The sequence below is a fragment of the Necator americanus genome, chromosome V (genome assembly GCF_031761385.1).
Source record: "Necator americanus strain Aroian chromosome V, whole genome shotgun sequence".
Taxonomy (NCBI): Eukaryota; Metazoa; Nematoda; class Chromadorea; order Rhabditida; family Ancylostomatidae; genus Necator; species Necator americanus.
In genome coordinates, this window is record NC_087375.1 from 37,138,666 (window position 1) to 37,158,658 (window position 19,993).

Sequence of the window (19,993 nt, forward strand, 5' to 3'; positions counted from 1 at the left end):
GAGCAATATCCATATACTACCAGAGGAGCAATGAATGAGATGTAGATCTTGTTTACTGAAACTTTTTGTACAGATGAACATGTTGCCGTAACCCTAAAAATATTTACTTATGAAGTTATTGAAAGGAACACTCACAGCGGTAAGAAAAGGTGAGCTTTCATGCTTGAGAAAAAAAAATTAAAACAGCCACATTCTACCCATCCAGTTCAGCTCCTGGATTTGCTCACTCTTACCCTATTCATACAGGAATGAAAACGCTGTTGTATCTCATTTCTGATAGACTGCAAATATTATTTCAAAAATTTCCAACAGTTGGATACTGACGAGAGCGGCATATATTTCATTACTACGACGACGGCGTCTTGAATACCCTCAGGACACTATGCACTACGTCCTAATCGGAAACTGATGGGATGTAAATCCTGCATTTGCTCCCAAAGAAGGAGAGTGCCTTGGCGAAACACCACCACACCACACCCAAAGCTGGTTAGTCGAGAAAACTCCTCACCATCGACATGAAACCTATGCTCTTCATCTCGTCATCGCCAGAAAAAAGAAGCATGAACTCAGACACTCTGCAAACCGTCTTCATTTCTCTCCGGAGCACCTTCAAAAACAAAATGGTTATAGGACTGTTTGGTCCCTGTGTGGTCCTGCAACGCATTGCGGATGACGCGCTCGATATCGATTTTCGCGACCCAGGCCCAGCCCAAGCCCTTATCCCCATTATCTTTGCTGTTTGGTTCAGTAGTTTTCTTGTTTTTAGTCGCTTTATCATAGTTTGGTTTGCAGCTGATTCACAACTTTCACAGAACATGGGATCTGCAGGAATTGCCATTGGACCCGACGGAAAGGTGATTTCTTTGGCTGTAGAACCATATTAAAGTTTGTCGTATCAGCGTTACGGAGGGACAAGGGTGCTGCGTAAGCATAGGTTTACTTTCCTGGATGTTCTTGGAATGAAAAAGTACAATCTTGGTCGATGTGTCGTCTTAACTATAGAGTTACCTTTCTTGCAATATAAGGTAGATTCCGGATGTTAATATCGTCTCCCTAGATCCGTGACCAAAACATCGCGTTTTCTTAACATCTATTTAGGTCGATCTAAACATCGTCGCGCTTGTATTTGACTTGTATGCTCTCTATAGCACATCTAACTTTTTGGTTACCACCCTTGCGGAAGTGGTGGCCCTCTCTTCGCTGAAAGATGTAAAGCGTACATTTGTAGTCCTGCCAAATATTTTTTTTTTCGATTTACCAGTTTCTTTTTACTATTCAGGAGCAACGGCCATTTACAAAACTTGTAATTGTCCCAACAGGTGAGAATCACACTCAAATGAGGACGAAGTATCTAGATGATTTGTAGATGTGGCTAGAGGTCTAGGTCTAGCTTATTGCAGCAATGATGCAAAGACCTCTCGTATAAAAGCATATTAGAACAATTCACCAAACAAAATCATCGAAATGCAGATTTTCTATCCGGTATGCGTTACTCTTGCGCATCAAGTGAATACACTCAGCTTACGCAGTAAATCTCAGAAGTCACTAACTTGTTTAAAGGCAGTATACCACAATTCTGAGGTGGTGCGGATTTCAGGTGGAAATATTTGTACACGGGATAGTAGATTATTGAGAGGGGTGTGATTCCGTCCACTTCTTCCTATTTGCCGTAAAAAACGGCCCGGAAACGGCGTGTGCACAGGGCTGGCACGCTCCAATCGAACTTATAGAAAACAGTGTGCCGGAACGCTCGGCCGAATCTTCCGGGCCGTTTTCTACGGCAATTAGGAAGAAATGAATGGACTCACCCTTCTCTCAATAATCTACAATCCCGTAAACGAATACTCCACCAGAAATCCGTACCGCCCCAGATTCATGGAGTGATGCCTTTAAGGAAGTTAGGAGGGTCTGAAAAGTTGTTGAAATCCTACCATAAGATTTCATCGATTATACAACGACGCAACGCTACGGTTAGTTTTCTACCTCCATCATAGACGTCTCATTCTTTTTTCATTTGGGAGGATTTCCCGCAAAAAGGCAACTTGATGAACAGAATATTTTCGCACTGTTCTTCGCTTGCGAGGTTTATTCGAGGTAAACAAGAAAGCAGTGATTGCAATCGTCCTCTGTATTCCATTCAATAAACACCATCAGCTTAACAAAACGGAAGCGTTTTCAGCTTCTGGAATTTTAATTTCGACAGAGAAAAAAAGAACAGAATGCTTGAAACAATGCTAATTAGGAAGGCTTTCTAACAACGAGTCGTTAGGAACTTCCTGAAAATTGCAACTTTGACATATAAACTACAGCGACGGAATGGCGGACAAATCGGTGGAAAAGCAGTGTTTCCCGGTGAAAGTGAATTCGAGATCCAAGTAGGAGCAATAATTAGAAAGATAATGCGTACTCGCCCTTTCTCAGTAACACCTTTGAGCTGTCCCAGCCATCTCACGCTACAACTCCCTTCTTCACCAACTTATTCTGGACGTAGAGTTGTCGTGCCACCAGTCAGATCGCAAGCAGGTGTTGCATTGGTACTTTTCTACTTGAGGCTTTCTCACGCTGCTGCATAAGTGTTAGACCGTCCACTCACTGGTTTAGGCGGAACAAGTCGTAAAACATCAAGCTTATACTAGTTTTCTGCATCTATTATGACAATAGTTCTTAATAAAGCAAGAAGTTTGGAAACAGTCGCATAACGTGTTGATGCAAGCTTTCGTTATTTTAGCCACTCAAACGGCAGGAAAAGCGAAACCAAGTTCCTCGAGGAGGCATCACAAAACCAGGGATGAAAAGGGGTGGAATGCCTATGGTTCGTTTAGATCCTGTTCCTGTTTAAAAATGGTTTTACTGCGTTAAAGGTCGTAATAGGACTTAGGTAGAATACATTTTAGCGTCCAATGCGTGGTGGGATGCCCGGTCCCCTTATGGGAGGACCTGGATTTGGCCCAGGTCCCTTCGGACCAGGTTTTGGACCAGGAATGAGGGGACCCATGCCGTATGGAGGACCAAGCCATAATATGGGATTTGGTCCAGGAGACCAGAACGTTAGCTTTTTCAAAGGACCTCAGCCACCCGTTCCTATGGGGGTACGTTTGAATACGCTTGTTGAGGAAATTCATTGTTTTGCGCTATTTCTTTTTAAAATCCATATTGGCTATTCGAAGTCCTCTCAGTTCTCCCAATGAGTAGAAACCTAAATGGAAGTTTCTTCCATCATTATTTTCGATTAGTATCAACCTTCGACGCCCTTAATTGTGGTGATCGCCAAATTCCTGATGTCGTTACACACCATTCGTGGTTTTCGAACCTCCTCACCACTTAGTAAGTGTACGTTCAAATAGATTGTTGATGTTTTCATCCAGCATAGATTTCCGATGCAACTTTTATTAATCTGGTTTTGATTTTAGAATCTAATTACGTGGAAGCCTTCCTCCTCCGTGAAGAGCGCCTTTTTGAGTGTTTAATTAGGGAAGCGAGTCGGATCCGAGAATGTGTTAGCACATTCTGTGCCTTTGAAAAAGGAGATGTTCTGTCTTTGAAGAAGTATATAACAATAACATTCAGTGATTCGAAAGAAAAGCTCTCACCAATCGCATCAGTTGGCGAAAAATCGCTCTCCGAAAACGTTCGATCCGCTGTTAGTGCTGCCTTTCGATCAGCTTGTAGGCGATTGTTTTCGCTTGATGAAGGTCAAAGTCTGGTTTAGCGTAATTTGAAGATTGTGCATTTTCTTCTATGTAGTTAGTATTGTCGATTTCCGCTGAAAGCAGTTTCACCGGAATTCCGGTCATCTAGCATCGTTTGTTTCCCTAATGAGCACATTTGTTGCTCTGAGAAGATCAAAAGACGCTTGATGCGAGAAGAAGCTGTGATTCTCTTACTCTGCGACTTTTCCAGATGGGCGACGCTAGGACAGGTCCAATGCAGTCAGGTCTAGTTCATTTCCCCCTAGAAGTTCAAAAATGATTTTCTCGAGCCAACAGGATTATGAAATCACATTGTACTTACCGGAATAAATTGTGAATGTTTACATTGCGAAGTTGCGAAATTGTGGTTTTTTCTTTCAAATAGAAAATTCAAAGAATCAAGTTTTTGAGTATTGGTGTTTCATTTGAATTCACCTGTTGGCTCAACTTTTGGTTGAATTAAATTATAATTGCAAATTTTGATACAGAGCTTATGTACTCCTCGTAGTAGAGTGGCACATAGTTTAGGCTTCATTCTGAAATCCGTTTAGGTCCAGCAATGACACCATCGGCTACTACAGTGGGAAGAGGTGCTGTTGGCGGAGGAGGATTTGGAACGGCGAGTATTAGTCATTGATTTACATTCGTAAAAGTTCTGAATACTCTTCCTTTTGGTGTATTATGATCCCAATGTTTCTTAAGATTAGCAGCTCCTATAGCACGCCATTTAAAGGCATCACCCCACGAATTTGTGGTACGCGTTTAAGCCGGGACGTCTTCCGTTGCAACGCGTAACGTTTTTGCTCCGCCCTGCTTGCGATTCGTCGAAAGGTAAACCCATTCGGACGGATCGTAAACAGGGGGCAAAGGTGGCGCGCTGCAATAGAGGATGTCGTAAGAAACGTTCCGGGGTCGTCCATTCACACTGGTACAGGGAGAAATCAACGGAATCACCGTCTTCCCCACAACCTACGACCTTGTGTAGGCATTACTCGGCTGAAACCCATACCACCTGAGGTTTGTTGGGTGGTGCCTTTAATATTGTTCAGAACAGAACAATATGAAATCCTAGTTGTAGAAATGCCTGCTTTACTACTTAATGTTTTAGACGTATCCTCCCAATATAAATCCAAAATCAAATTTATTTTCTAGGGAGGAGCTGACGCTCCCAATGGAACAGCAACTAACAGTGCTAACGAAGTTCCAGGATTTGGAACCAATAGTAGCATTCATGAATTGTTTGGTTGGTTTTTTATTACTATCGGATGGTAGTGACACCCGAAGTTGTGTCTACAAGAACCTGCAAGAACGATTTAGGTAAAATGGTTTGGAAGAAAATGGAAGGTTTGCGCGATGAAAACGTTATTGATCGTCTGCAGAACCGCATCATGAACATGATACACGAAGCTCTTGCTGAGCAGTCTGGCGGTAATGGTTAGCGTTTCTTTTACCTCAGGTCTTCTTCTAACACGGGCACGAAAGTAATATTTTAGGGAACAGCAGCAACCAAGTTTCTACCACAAACGGACGTCAAGTTGGTGGATTCAGATCATTCTGAGCATTTCATTCTTATCACGGCAATCTCGGACAAGCGTTATTGGGCGCAGAAATTGCCTCTTTTTTCATCTCTCAACTTGTTTCTTATTATTTCTCATAATAATACTCATACTAGACTTCTTGCGTTCAGAAAATGTTGTTTTAATATTGTTATTTTCCGCTACTTTGATCTGAAAGCATCCAGTGGCTGTATTTTGACCTCGTCTTCCACACATAATGTGCGTAGGCTTTTCAAAACAAAGGTGTTTTTAGTCTGAAAACCCAACAAACTTTCCTTGATTTATTCTAATTTAATTTGAAGTGTTAGTGGTCGATAAATTGGTTTATAGTGAGTGTGACTGTGACCTTCTGAACTGGTTTCTCCATGAACATAAGATTATTTTATATATTGTCACAAAATATTTGTGTGCAATCTTGTGAGGATATTTATATTTTTTTAAGAAACATGGCACAGGTCGATTCCGGCGCTGGTAATGTTTCTAGTGACGATCAGAGAACAAGTGTTATGGAACCTACAGTGAGTTTATCGTATGAGTTCAGTGGAAGGTAATAAATTACAAATTTTAAGGGAGATGCCACACCGCAGAATGGTGGAGAGAAGTGTGAAAACGCTGAGGTTTTTTTTTGAGTAATCGTTCAAGCTATGTTTTTGATAAAGATTGTTTTCAAAGAAATAGATTTACCGAGAAAGGCGGCGTAATTGCGGTATTTGCCTGATTCAGTAATGAAGATGTCGACGGAGAAGCTGTGCAGAATAGATTTTGATTGAGGCCTCATTATGTTGACCTCAGGCAGAACAATATATTCGTCGTTTTTTTTTTTTGCTGTGATATAGTAGTGGTAGACAGAAGCTGCTAGAAAACGTTTCGATAGAAAGATCCTTTTTCCAGCATCCGACGCCTGGTTCGTTCTTTACCGGTTCCGCTCATGTTAAGCGTCAACCTCCAGCGAAAGTTTTCTTTGCTCCACAAAAATACGGATTCTTCACCAATAACAAAGTTGAACAGCGATGGGTTAGTTTTACTTATCGAATTCCTCTCCAGAGAAAGTTGGTTTTAGCATGAAAATGACGTCAAATTGCTTCATTATTTTTCAATCTAGGGGAAGATCGTCTCGGTACAATATTTTTTTATTTTGTTTTTTTTTCGTGTTTCAGATCTTCATTTGTTTTTACTCCGTTGTTATTTTATTTTATAGAGAGATGATCCCGAGAAAGACAAAAAAACACACGCTGATGATATTATCGCAAATGTTACAGGTTATTTGAAATGGATACGTTATTTTTATTTTTTCATTATGTTTTTTGTTTATCGATTTATTCATATATTCCTCTAGAGTTGGAGAGTTCCATTTATCTCTTCTCATGTTTTACTGATTACGAACCACAAAGAAATTTATTCCTTCTCATCATCAAAATCTTGTGGATATTTTTTGGAATTTTTCCTTTATTGGATTATTGATGCATGTTGGACAGCTCATTCTCTTTGTGAGTGTCCTTTCTTGTGTTCTCACGATGAACTATAACAAGTACACGGTGGAGATTAGAGTTATAGAGCACAGGATTCGTCTTAAGGACAGGTACATAATTATGAAATCGTTTAGAAAAGTTCTTCCCTCAGAAAAGAGCTGCCTCTGATCAGACTCCACCACTACCAATAGCTCCTTCATTCATACCACCTCTTCCAGGAATGGTAGCTTTTAATTTTTGAAGGAATGTGTTATGTCGACTTCGATGATTTTTTTTCTTCTCAGATTCCTCCTCCTGGTGTTCCTCCACCACCTTTTATGATCGCTCCAATTTCCGGTACTAAAGATGCCAAAAGAATCAAGTTTAACGACGAAGAAAGTGATGAAAATGAGCTTTTTGGTAGGGAGTTGACTTTATGACTTGGATTCAGACGTACAATCTGACTCATATTGAATTGCCTCAGTGTTCTTCTTATGGGTAACCTAAAATTTGCAGCTAAGTTGCTCTACAAGAAGCTGAGGTCGATTGCTAGTAAGAAACGTCTGGAGATTCTCCATGTTTCTATAATGGAAATGGTTAGACAGGCACAAGAGGAAGATGAACGAGAGAGAGCTGTTTCTGGATTGGACTCGTCCATTTCCAACCTAGTGTAATTGAGGACATAAATTTGTATAAATCCCTCATTAAATCTTATTCATTCCCTACGGCAAATCACCGGACTTCGCTGTTGTTAGCATTCTAGATTGTGGTACACAATGTAGTATTTATTAAATGTCCTAATTCGAAGTTGTGCATGAGTCTTTTGTATATTGTGTTGTTACTTGCGTTTGTTGAAAAAAAATGAAAATAACAAATTTCGTCTGTTTGGCAGGCGAAGTGTGTCAGTAGAGGAATGTGTGCTTGTTACTGCAATGATGAATGATTCCTGGTTGGATGCAACGGGCTGCCCACTCAACTGCTCACATTTCGCCACCAATTTGCTTGACTGCAAACTTTAGTGCTCCTATAATTTGTACTGTTATGAAATTCCCCTTACTGAAGATTGTTTTGATGGTTGTTTTGCTGTCTCCACAATGTGATAGCGATGTGAAACATGCACTTACGAAGTAAGTTCCGGGGTCTCCGCTCGAATTGAGGGTGTCGCATAGTTCTGTCGCGTTTTTAAAATTTCATTTCGATAATCTTTCGAAAAGTGAACATCTAATCAGTTAAACATCCTCTGAACCGCTATTCTTATTAAACAATTCTGAATTTTGGGAAAAAAGTTGTAGTTCTCTCCTTTAGAGTTCAAAGAAAAGTAGTTACCAGAAATAATCATTACTTCCAAGTCGACTCGTTTTCGAGTTGAAAATGAGCTAAAAAGTAATCAGCATACGACAGCGTGGAATATGAAAACCATTAGTGCGTGGTCCTCTCAAGCGCCATGTCACCCAACAGTAAGCAATCAAACGATAGGCTAACTAAAAGAACAAATTTTTCGCATTTACCCAAAATACTTCTAACGTTTTGAGTGCTACAATTTAAGACTCAAAGGATAGTATCGTAACTTCTTTCTCCATTTCGGACCTTTCGTGATGTATTTGCTACGAGTGGGGTGAGAAACTTTGCGAGCTCGTCTTCTAGATACTTCTTGACGCGAATACACAATTGGCGTCACGTTTCCTGTATATAATCATCATAATATGACCTGCACATGATACGATAAACCACCTCTGATACCATCCAATCACCCTCTGTCGTGTGGGCGAGCAACAGTCGTCTATTCGATGACAGTGAAGCAGTGGTTTGCGATCCAGTGTAGAAGTTTCCGATCTTGGACACGGCGATATTGGGTGCCAGCATTTCCACCATAGCCAGCCTTTTATTTGTCTTTTGTTTTGTTTTATTTTTGTTTCTTTTTCTTTTTTATTTTTTTTTGTCGGTAGTAGTGTCCTGATCATCGGAAAATAACAAAATTTAGGCGCTCCCCTATTAGTGCCATGGTACGCTCGGTGCTTCCTTTGTGCAGGTTCAGTGAAGCTTGGTGTTGATTGAGCAGTTTGTGAACAGTTTGCATCGCGACTTCGTTTGAAACGTTCGTAGGGAGCAACGTAGTGTCTAAGGGGCTCTATGACACACTCACTCTCGACCGTGGTGCTGTGAAGTTGTTTGAGGAAGTAGCTAGAATTACTAAGGTGGGCAGGGGCATACCTGAGCAGCTGGTTTAGGACCATCTTAAGCAGCTAAGACGTTTTACCCCCAACACCACTTATCATAGGCCACGCTTTAAAGTGGATCTTTTGGAGCGACTATATTCAAGTTGCTTTGGACTAGTAGAGGAAGTTCTTTCTTTGAGACAAAAGAATCGTGTCGAAAAGGCTGACTGTCTACTTTCTGCCGCCTCCAGGAATATCAAGTCACTCTCAATTTCATAGCCAAGCCAATCCATGAGTTATATGGCGTCGCCAAAGAAAGCAGGTAGATGCAAAAAATCGAACGGCTGCTACGAATGATGAAAAGAAGACAGCATCAGATGATCTCGTTGCCAGAAAGGGTGTGTATAAAAACAATGTTGTGAACGTTCTGTGCCGGTACGCACTTGGAGGAGAGTAGTCGGTGAGCAAAAACGCACTTATGATTGTATCCGCTTCGGGGTTAAGTCTAGACTGCAGGAAAAGTTCAGACGATTGGTGGATCATCACCAACATCAGAAGGATAGTGAGCCTTTTACTACGACCTCATTATTTTCAGACCATATGGGCACCATTGCTGTCAACAACAAAGTATAAAGTTCATTTTGAGCGTCGGTGATTGGCGATGTACTCATCTGAGCTGATCCCCTTTCCGTTTTGGATCTCGACCCAAGTTTCGCTCTTGTTCAATCTTAGGGTCTCGAGGTGACACGCAAGATCGTGGGCGGCCTCCGCCCGGTTGGCTTAATGATTGGTTGCGACTGAGAGCATCACTGTAGACACCTAGTTCCGATTTTAGAACATCAGTATGCTCCGTTTTGGAGCGTTTCTAAAAAAATACATAGATTTAAATCTCTATTGCATAAGGCCGTAGCTCAAAGGCAGCGCAACACGATTCTGACGTAGTGAGGGAATCCGCGAGAAATGGTAGAGATGGAGTTGTAGATTGCGGGAACAGTGGTGGTTCGGCCATCTCTTTCTGATAGGAGTAAAAACGGTGTGGAACTGCCTTAATTCCTACGAGGTACGTTAGAATGCTCCTCTGTGTACACGTTCCGGTTCGCAAGGCAGCCTATTCATTGGTTTTACTTGAACAAGCTGGTGAGGAGACCTCATTAATCTTCGACCGCTTGCTTGTGTATGCGGCGCGTGCACAAGCGTGGCGCGCTGCAAGTGAAATCGTCGTGAGAAACGGCGTTTTCCACAACACTTTTTACGACGATTAGGAAGAAGTGAGCCACCCGGATCCTGCAATCTATAACTCCTCTCTCGCGAATTCCCCCACCATGTCAGATTCATTTTATTCTTTTCCTTCCTTCACTAACGAGTTTAGGCGGCAATATCGCCGTCTAAACATTGGATTGAAACAGCTAGAACAGCAGGACTATCGAAAACCTTACCGCACATCTCAAGAATGACCCATACATTTGCCCGATCCTGTACATTTCAATAAAAACTCAAATTCTTTACCAAAAATAGAACGCAGACAACAAATGGTCTTGCTTCAAATATTCCACGTGACTTTAGAATAGATCTATCATAAGTGGCATTAGGAGCAACACTCGTTAAGCTTCCTGGTTGCATAATGTAGCCCTGAACTCAATAATGTTTAAAGATCGGAAATCGTAGCACGCAGAACGCGAGAGGCATCTTAGATGTATGTCAAGGGTCCAAAAATGAAAAGAAAGGATGAGTGCATCGTGATTGCAAACTAACTAAGCCTCATATGAAGATCTGTCTTTCGGAAGGGGGAGGTGTAGCACAGTCGGTAAGAAGCCCGACAGTAACTGCACGATCGATCGATGGTTCGAAACCGCTCTAGAGCAAACCTTTCATCCCTCCGGGTTGTACAAATTCTTACCAGAATGGTCTAGGTGGATAAGAACGCTGACCTGATACATCAAGTCCTTGTTTAAGCCAAAACGCGTTTACAATACATAAAACCTCAGCGATCCCAAATTGAAGCCAAACACATTTCATATATACGTCGAAGTTTTTTTTTATTTGGTAGTATAGAAGAACGGCTTAAAAGCCACAAAATAACCGACAAAAAAGCTTGCTAATTTGAGAATAATGGCTGAAAACCAGACGAAATTAGGGGAGAATCGAGTACGTGAAGGTAATGTAGCTTCTTTTCAGCTCCACTTCATTTGTTGTCGACTATCCTAATGATAGATTTTTATTGGATGGCAAACCATTTCGTTATATTTCTGGGTCCATTCACTATTTCAGAGTTCACCCGAATCACTGGAAAGACAGGTCCAATTGTTATGACTTAATTCTAAGCTGCAAGCGTGGTTGTTTGACTGTGAGGCAAAGGCATATTGGCAGAATACGCACAACTATTGCTAAACATCTCGAAATTAACACTTTTTTACTCAGTCTCAGAGAGGCGGGATTGGTAGTAATTTTTAAAGTCGGAATCTCTCCAACAGTAATGAGGGTTCGAGAACTCCGGTATTGTAGCGAGAACGCGAAACACCTTTACAGATCTAGGGGTCGCAAGAAACGAGAGTACCAAAGGTATCACTTCTCCTAAACGATGCAACTTCAACACCCAGAGGATTGACGAGACGAAACGGCGTTAATGTAGTGGTGAATGCGTTTATGTACTACTTACGACTCTGGTCGACTCCGATCTGATTCGTTTATGGTGGTCGAGAAGATGTGGATCAAAACACTTTTACTTTCTTTTTCGCTTACGCAACAACATGTTAGGAGGAGTACGTTTCTGTATGACCTTGGGGAGTTTACAAAGAAGATCATATCATCTACAAAATCAATGTTGTTGATTTCAATGCCAAAGTTGCTATTAGGAGAAAGCTTGAAGCACATAGTAATTCGCAGCCTACAACAGAGTGAGAAGACGACCACCCATGGGAATACAGAAACGTACTCTTCCTAACATGTTGTTGCGTAAGCGTTCCGTTCCGAAAATTCGAAAATATGCAGTTCCGAAAATCCTCCCCTCTTGCTTTATGTTGGTAGTCGCTTGGTGGAGGATGCCATAATTAAATTGGGGACATCATCGTCAGTAAATCCTTTGCTTGAGGGATGTCGCTGTTGTACCAAAGTTCCATACGGATTTGGACTTCTTTCGAGGAAGATTTTACTTCACACGGAGAGGAGGGGCGAAGTCCCAGGACCATAGTCGACCTCTTCGCTTCTCTCTCCGACGTCTCCAATGATAACATTGATGGATATGACCGGTTCATAGAACATAGTCGCAACCGCACGGAGAAAAGGTGCGTTTTAGAATTACCAAGAGTCAATTTATCCGGAAAATTACCTGTCCCCAGAAACTTCAGAACAAACACCAAGCAACATCAGCGTGGAGCCACAGGAGCTCCAGGAAACTACGAACTCTTGCCCGAACTTGCGAGGTTTTGCAGAGAATCAATGAAGAAAGACCTTAAAGAGAGAAGTGCAGCAGCGTTGCCTGAAGCAGCAGAGGCGAGCAGGAGCATTCACTAACACAGTTTCAACTTTGCCAATCGTAAGACAAAAATGGACGCCCTCTGGAATCCAGATAAAGTAACTGCAACATTGATTAAGAGATAGAGAAGGTCATTCACCACTTCTACGAAGATGTCTTAGACGGCTACGACCACTTTTCTCCTTAGTATCTGAGAGAAGATGAACATGTCAGAGAGAGAAGATGAACCTGAGGTCCTTTTTTCCGAAGTCCGGTAGTACCGGATCATGCCAGAGAAACGGCCATGAAAACACCTAATGAGTTATGTAGTACTTCACGACCAAAATTCTCCCATTCTACGCGAAGAGATGATTTGATAGAGTAATACAATCTCACTTCAAATACCATCCGATATCAAACGCAATGCGGAGAGACCGCCGACCTGATGATAAGACTTTACGAAATTCTTTGAAGAAAAATGCGTTGCTCCTTGAGTCCCTCGCGAGAAGAAAAACGACTGGGCGACCTCTGCGCTCGATCGAGACAAATGGAAGTATTATTGGCGTTTTTTTGAGCAAACCGACGAACAACGGAGCACAGCTGATCAACAGGTGATATAGGAGAATGCATATAAATTAAGCAACTCTTCATACACGCGTTAAAACCCAACACATTTGCGATCAGTGTGTGTGTGTGTTATCATACCTGTGTATCAATCTTCACCATGGCATTTGTAGACTCCTCCGTATACGTGCGCTTGGACTCAACGCTATCCAGTATTATATCCCGTGGAATTTCCATGAAGTCATCGAAGGAAAGTGAGTTTGCCTTTTCTTTGCCTTCTTTGGATCTCCTTGGAATGATTAGCCATCACCCCACGAATCTGTGCAGGTACGGGTTCCAGGTGTGTTGTGCCTATATGGGGTCGTAGGTTATGGGGAGGATGGCGATTCCATCCATTTCTTCCTAATTACAGTAAAAAACGGCCTAGAAGATACGACATCGAGCTATTTTCTACAACGAGTTCGATTGGAGCGCGCCGGTCTTCTGCACGCGCCGCATCTTCCGGGCCGTTTTTACGGCAATTAGGAAGAAATGGACGGAATTACCCTACTCTCCATGAGCTACAACCCCTATAGGAGCTTTCCACCTAAAATCCGCACCACCTCAGATTCGTGGGGTGATGTCTTTAACAAATGTTTACATCAGATGTCATTTGAGCGGTAGCGTAAACAGTAGCGAATACATATGTTGAAAGTGTAACAACTGCGAACACATCAGAAGTAGGGTGTTCTGTGTGTCAGTCATCATCTTCAGTACATTTCATCTGTTCGGTGCACCAATTTTTTTGGCAAGAAAACCCCAAAACTATCTCCCCGCGTGGGACACTGAAATTCGTAGAAGTGACATAGTTACCAAAACCAGGCACTATTTCAGGTACGACTTTTCTGGTTGGCGCAATTTCAGTGAATTTTCTCTCATCGGTTACGATTTGGGACTGTACACGTTGCTCAGAATTGGTAATAGTCAAAACGCTGTAACTGTGTACTTCATTTTTCGTCAATTATTAAGGCCCTTACGCGTGCGGTGAATGGGAAAACGGAGGGTTTCCATGGTGGTTACTGAATAAGAAAAATTGTCAGCCGCGTACAAGCGAGAAAGGGTTCGCGTCTTAATAGAATGCATGTTTTGTTGGGAAATTGATAAGATACTCACCATGCTTCCTCATATTTTTTCTTGTAGCTTTCTGAATGCCGTTAAGAAGTGGTTTTCTGTGCTTATACCAGTGATCAAACCTCTCATGCGAGAAAATGGTGGTCCTGTTCTAATGTTACAGATTGAGAACGAGTATGGTAGCTGCTCGTACTGTGACAGGTGGTGTACCTAATATTTTCTGCACCAATCTCTGGTGTCATGATGCAACATATACTCGGATCAAAACGACCTGAAGCTATGTGCAACTGTGCAAGCGGCCGCGTTCGAAGCGGCGCGGTGGAGCTAGCCGCTTACACGGAATTTTAGATCGTGTTGATCCGATCATATGTGGCATGGCTCAATAAAAAAGAACACCAGCAGATATTTGGAACCTGTTGTTTCTGTCAAAGCTTTTCAGAGTCTACACGAAGTGGCTGCGTGATTTCGTCCGTAGTTATCTTGGGAACAACATTGTTATATACACAAGTATGCACATAAGTTCTTGGTCATTTTAATTCTTGGTCATTTTAAAAAGCGACTCCCCTGTAAAGTGAGTCCTGTGTTGAGGCATTCCGATATCCAGTTCATTTAATACGTAATTATTTTTCTTATATTCGGACAGAATAATAGAAAATAAAAATACGAAGTTATAGAGATTATAGTAGCCAAAATTGAGCCAATAACTATTTGCAGCTCACATATCTGTTTAAAATGCAGTTATTCTCCCTGAACTTGGTTTCACCTGATATAACGCAAAGAAAATGCTGAGTTACTCTCAATATTCTTACAGCCGATGGTGGATCCAAGTCCTATCTAAAGTGTGGAGTCGTTCCTGACACGTTACCTACTGTGGACTTCGGTCCTACTTCTGATGAAAATGTAAAAGCGGCGTTCGAGGCGCAGAGGAAGTACTTGCCTAACGGTGTGTTCTCCGAAATCTAACGAAGTTTTATTCGCAGTTCTACGCTTTGAGTTCTACGCACCTCTTCGCTGTTGTTTACAGGACATGGACCTTTGGTGAACTCTGAATTCTATCCAGGATGGTTTGTGTTGTGGGGTCAAAAAAGTGCCAGGATTCCCTCAGCAGAAGCCATTGTAAACTCGGCAAAATGTAAGCTTGCTGGGAGTTTCACCTTGTTATCTGATTAAATAATCATTAGTTCGCTATTTTACATATAGTCGGGTCAAAACGACGTGCATCACAAGTGTAGTTGTTGTGCATTTGCGTACGCGCTCGAAACGGCGCGGTGGAGGCAGCAGTTGGAACCGAGGTGGGACCGTCGCAAACTGGGATGGATGGTGCCAACAAGGGTTTCACCACGTTCCTAAACACTACGCTCCACCGAAGCGCCTCGACATCAAAACGACATGACGCACGTACGCAATTGCGTACGTGCTTCATGTCATCTTGACCCTCCTAGAATACAAGAGTTCCACACAGTTTCTTGATGTCTTACTCCAATTTTTTGTCTGTTTTTCAAGATATGTACGGTTTGGGAGCTAGTATCAACTTCTACATGATCCATGGTGGCACCAACTTCGGCTTCTGGAATGGAGCAACCGTAAAGGCGCCGGTAAGCGCCTACATTAGTTAAGTTTGTAATGAATTGTCTTTGAATCCGACCTCTTCAGTGACTTTTAGGTCCACATTTAAGATTTAAATCCTATGATCACCTATGATCTTCCTTCAGAGCAGAGCTTAGTTATTGTCACTGTGGATGGGATATCAGTTTAGTGTTCAATTAGGTGAAGAATGTTTAGTGGATGTGTTTTACGGTACTTTTGCTTACAACACGGATGAATCGCTTAAAATGTGCGGATGTTCATAAACGTGTACTAGTTTTCGCCATGTGGATGTAGTCAGGTCAAAACGAGGTGAAGCACAGAGATAGCACTTGTAATCGCGGTGGGACCGCCGCGAACTGCAAGAGTTAACGGTGGTAACAAGGGTCTCCATTCGACCCGAACCTCTATGGTCCACCGCGCCGCTTCGAGCGCAACCGCTTACGCAACTGCGCCGTGCTTCATCTCGCTTTGACTCTACTCGACTTCGACTATACAAGCCCGGTGCTGAGGGTACGATTCAAAGGCATCAACCCTGACATGGTATGGATTTCCGATGGACAAACTCTATACCGGGTCCTAAATTGCGGGGTCACAGGCGGTTCTGCTCATCTTTTTCTAATCGTTGTCAAAAACGGCGTGAAAGACTCCGTTTTTCACGTTTTTCTTCAGGACGATTTCAGTTGTAAGTTCTCCTCGACCTCCTATTCGAGGGAAACCAATGAATCGTTTGCTGAGGGGACCAGAACGTATACATAGAGGAGCGTTCTAACGTTCCTCGTAGGAACTAAAGCAGTTCCTACGCCATTTTTTAGGACGATTAGGGAGAGGGGAGAGGAACCATCCCTGATTACGCAATCTACAACTCTATATTCAGTTTTTGTCGTGGATTCCGTCACCACGTCAGATTAGTGGTATGCCGCCTTTAAACTGTGGAGCTGGTACTAGTAAATGGAATTAAATTGTTGAAGACCCTCATTTCAGGTCATTACGTCCTATGATTACTTTGCTCCCATTTCGGAAGATGGTGACATCAACGAAAAATATTTAGCAATCCGAACATGGATAAAAAGTATTCCAGACTGGACGAATAAACCATTTGACGTTCCAGAAAATAATCCGTACGTTTCTAAAAAAAATCGCCTCATCTCTAATTTGTTCCCATCTATTTTTCAAGAAAAACTTCTTACGGGGATGTTGAAATGTTCCCACTGCAAAATTTGTTCAATTCACCTGATGATATATGCGAGACCTCCCAGGACCCTAAGTCTTTCGAACAATTGGGACAGCCGTTTGGGTTTGTGTCCTACAGCAAGGTTAGCTTATGCAAACTTATTTCTAGAGTGATATGAAATATGCCATATTCTTTTGTAACCCACGTTTTTCCAGCGAATTGATGAGTGTGGCAAAACTTTGGGAATTAAGCAACTCAAGGATTTTGGATATGTATTAATAAACACAAATTACACTGTTGGTCGACATATAACGCTTAGAGTGCTGTATTCAATAAAGAAATCCTAGGGAACTCTCATGAATTCTTATTATGACAAGGCTATCCGATCTGTAAACCTTGAACACTGCCGCGTTGGGGATATACTCTCGATTCTTGTTGAGAACACCGGGCGATTGACGTCTGGGACAGCGGATGATCGCAAGGTAAGTGTGAGACCAAGTGTTCTGCATCGATTTCAAATTATTTGCTTCTTATATTATTTTAATTTTTGTTCAAGGGTATACTTTCGGAAGTTACGTTGGACGATAAGATTTTAAAGGGATGGAAACAATGTAAGATACTATTCCCTAATGCAGATGAAGTGAAGTTAAGAGAGCAGGTTCGTTCAACACCGCCAGGTGAAACTTTGATGAAATGGTTCCAGAATAGTGGTTCATCAGCTTTTCCTTCCGATCAGTGATTCCTAGGCTTCAAGAATCCACAATAGAGTTATGCATAGCTCCAACATTTCCCTGATCGAATTACTTACGCGTTCGGAGTCAACCGTTGGTTGGGACACGATCTTTCCGAATGCAAACTCTCCTCCACCCCGCCTCTCCCTCCCTCTAGTATAATCGCTCACATAACAGTTAGAAACTAAGCATGACATTCTAAGAAATAAAAAAAGCTAGTTAGTAAAAATATTCTATACATGAATGGAATTATATAGTGAACAATGAGTAGAATGAATGAAGAATGAAAATGAAAACAAACTTGCAGCATTTACGACTTGGTAGTGATTTTAGCGATGAACATTGACGTTGACTGGCAATGAGTGCAGGACCGGAGCAGATTTTGGAAGGTTCAAACGAACATTTCTAACTTGGTGCTAAAAAAAACCTAGAAGGTGTAATAAGAATGCGTTTTGTGGAAGGATTGTGGTGCAAAGTAGAAAGTAGAAAGTCCTTGGATGCGTATTTTTTCTAAGAAGTTAATTGAGAAAAAGTTGGGAGTTTTAGCAAATTTTCCGGCTTTTTCTCATCTAGCTTTCAAGAGAGCGAAAAGAAATTTACAAAAAAAAAGTAAAAAAAAGGTTCTGGTAAAGAGTTATAAGAGCGGGATAAACCAACCATGAATACTAGGTAGTAGGTTAAGCTTTAATATTTAGCAGCAGATTATCAGCATGACATTAGATAGCGAATACCATCTACGCAGACCGGGGTCCCCAGGCTGTGAGGAGCACCTCACTGCTTACGTTCCGCTTCCATTATTTTCCATTTCGCTTCGCGACGCTGCTCCGACTGTTTTACTGTTTCACCGCGTCGACTCCTCCGCTCCCTGTAATCAGAAGCTTTCACCTCCAACAATGCGGATCGTCTTTTGAACACTATTGATCGTTTCAGGAAAAGCCACTGGATGATATTTTCCTCTTGAACACTAGTATTTTGTATGAAATGGCACAAATTATTGTGTTCCAGAGGCTCCTTGGACGAATTGGGCTTTATTTTGGAAGTTTCAATGCAGATGTAGCCACTGACACCTTTTTAAATACGAAAGGTTGGGGGAAAGGCATTGCCATCCTCAACGACAATAACTTAGGACGTTATTGGGCAAGCGAAGGGCCGCAGGTAAGGACCCACTTGTTATCATTGTGCTGAGCAGCACTCGAGTTTCCTTTTCAGTACACTCTCTACATCCCAGCAGCTTTTGTTCGTGTCGGAATCAATTCTCTGATGCTGCTGGAATTGGAGGGGACAACCACGTGTGGCCAAGAATCCTGTCGAGTGTCACTTGTCGATCATCCAGTTTTTGTGTTTGATGAGATCACAACCCATGGAGACTTTTTTGAGCGAAACTAAACTCATAAATTCGGTTCAATTTTTTCAGGCATCTACATAGTGAATGTACTTGATATCTTTTGTGAGACATTTTAGACAGTCCCGCTGACAAAGTCACATGCGTAGATTATTTGTGGAACAAAAAAACACCATAATCACGTTTCATTTCTCTCTCTTAAGGAAGCAGTAGAGGTATTGTGGGAGAATATTAATGATATGATGTGATATGATCGAAAATTCTCAAGGCATTTTTGACGGAGGAGGTTTCAAATTTCAAACTGTGATGTATTCATTTTTGTTGGACATCCACTGAGTTGACGTGACAGCAGTGTCGTAGCGATCGACGCGGTTTTACTACCAATTTAATCGAAAATGAATTCAATGGTCGGCAAGTGTTAGTGCATTACCCGTAATTTTTGAGAACAGAGATAAGATTTCTGAAAAGTTGTACGCAGTTGAATCCAATAAATCCATTCAACGATTTTCTTTTTAAACAATTCTATATATTTCAAAGTTTTACCCATAATAAGTTGCCAGAATACCATGGCTGCTCAACGTTATCAATGCTCCATCGCTCAAACATATCCTCGTGCTCCAATGTCAGTGTTTTTTTTTCTGAGCATCTCCGAGAAACAAACAAAAGCCAATGTATCATGGCGACGTTCGTTATCACCAATGTCCTCTCTGTGCACCAATGTTTCCAACGGCGCCACGAGGGTGCAGTTCGTCTTTGAGCTCTTCAACAAATGTCAAGCATCTCTCAGCTTTTATGGGTAGACCATCATACAGGTCATTATGTTCGTGGATGAATGTCTAAATTGGTCCATGTTTCGCTCTGCAGGAAATTTTTTACAGCCTGGGGGTTTCTCGGGAGGGCAAATGTCAGCATTTATGCTCCCCATTGTATTTATGTCAAAAATAGAGTAGTGTTACATAATTCAACAGCCACTGTATGTAAAATTCACACGCGAAGGACCGGAAGCGCATTTGCTGCACTTCCTGAATTTTCATGTACATTTGTCCACGGGGTAGTGGGAATCACGTGGTGCCGAGAGGTGCTAGTAGTATCAGCTATTCTGGTGCTGAAAAAGAGTGATCACGAGAAAAATAAATGAGATTTTTGCCAATCGAAGCTGTAGACGGCAGAATTTTTATGAATTTTCTC

General features: G+C 41.9%; 2 protein-coding genes across 6 annotated transcripts; both read left to right on the top strand.

Annotated features, from left to right (window-relative positions):
- Positions 1-408: 408 nt before the first annotated feature.
- On the top strand, positions 409-5,247 carry RB195_016338 (uncharacterized protein; the record flags this gene model as incomplete). Of its 3 annotated transcripts, none has more annotated exons than XM_064207452.1 (10): positions 409-486; positions 631-742; positions 793-854; positions 2,729-2,812; positions 2,895-3,089; positions 3,901-3,934; positions 4,241-4,308; positions 4,842-4,932; positions 5,007-5,123; positions 5,183-5,247. In XM_064207452.1, the coding sequence occupies 10 exons, from the start codon at positions 409-411 to the stop codon at positions 5,245-5,247; spliced, it is 906 nt and encodes a 301-aa protein (XP_064063331.1). The 3 variants fall into 3 exon arrangements, with proteins under 3 accessions (XP_064063331.1, XP_064063332.1, XP_064063333.1); XM_064207451.1 differs by having other exon boundaries at positions 5,007-5,117; XM_064207450.1 differs by lacking the exons at positions 409-486; positions 631-742 and having other exon boundaries at positions 816-854; positions 5,007-5,117.
- A 444-nt stretch (positions 5,248-5,691) lies between these two features.
- RB195_016339 (uncharacterized protein) lies at positions 5,692-18,849 on the top strand (the record flags this gene model as incomplete). 3 transcript variants are annotated; one of them, XM_064207455.1, is made up of 24 exons in its annotated part: positions 5,692-5,763; positions 5,815-5,862; positions 6,137-6,259; positions 6,444-6,504; positions 6,849-6,937; positions 6,999-7,113; positions 7,210-7,363; positions 7,713-7,820; positions 11,025-11,144; positions 13,038-13,118; positions 13,738-13,820; positions 13,873-13,963; positions 14,044-14,175; positions 14,414-14,481; positions 14,786-14,917; positions 14,999-15,106; positions 15,478-15,569; positions 16,543-16,679; positions 16,736-16,874; positions 16,948-17,028; positions 17,080-17,214; positions 17,289-17,390; positions 18,469-18,618; positions 18,673-18,849. In XM_064207455.1, the coding sequence occupies 24 exons, from the start codon at positions 5,692-5,694 to the stop codon at positions 18,847-18,849; spliced, it is 2,598 nt and encodes an 865-aa protein (XP_064063334.1). The 3 variants fall into 3 exon arrangements, with proteins under 3 accessions (XP_064063334.1, XP_064063335.1, XP_064063336.1); XM_064207454.1 differs by lacking the exons at positions 5,692-5,763; positions 5,815-5,862; positions 6,137-6,259; ... (3 more) ...; positions 7,210-7,363; positions 11,025-11,144 and having other exon boundaries at positions 7,765-7,820; positions 18,394-18,618; XM_064207453.1 differs by lacking the exons at positions 7,713-7,820; positions 11,025-11,144; positions 13,038-13,118; ... (12 more) ...; positions 18,469-18,618; positions 18,673-18,849 and having other exon boundaries at positions 7,210-7,367.
- Between the last annotated feature and the right edge of the window lie 1,144 nt (positions 18,850-19,993).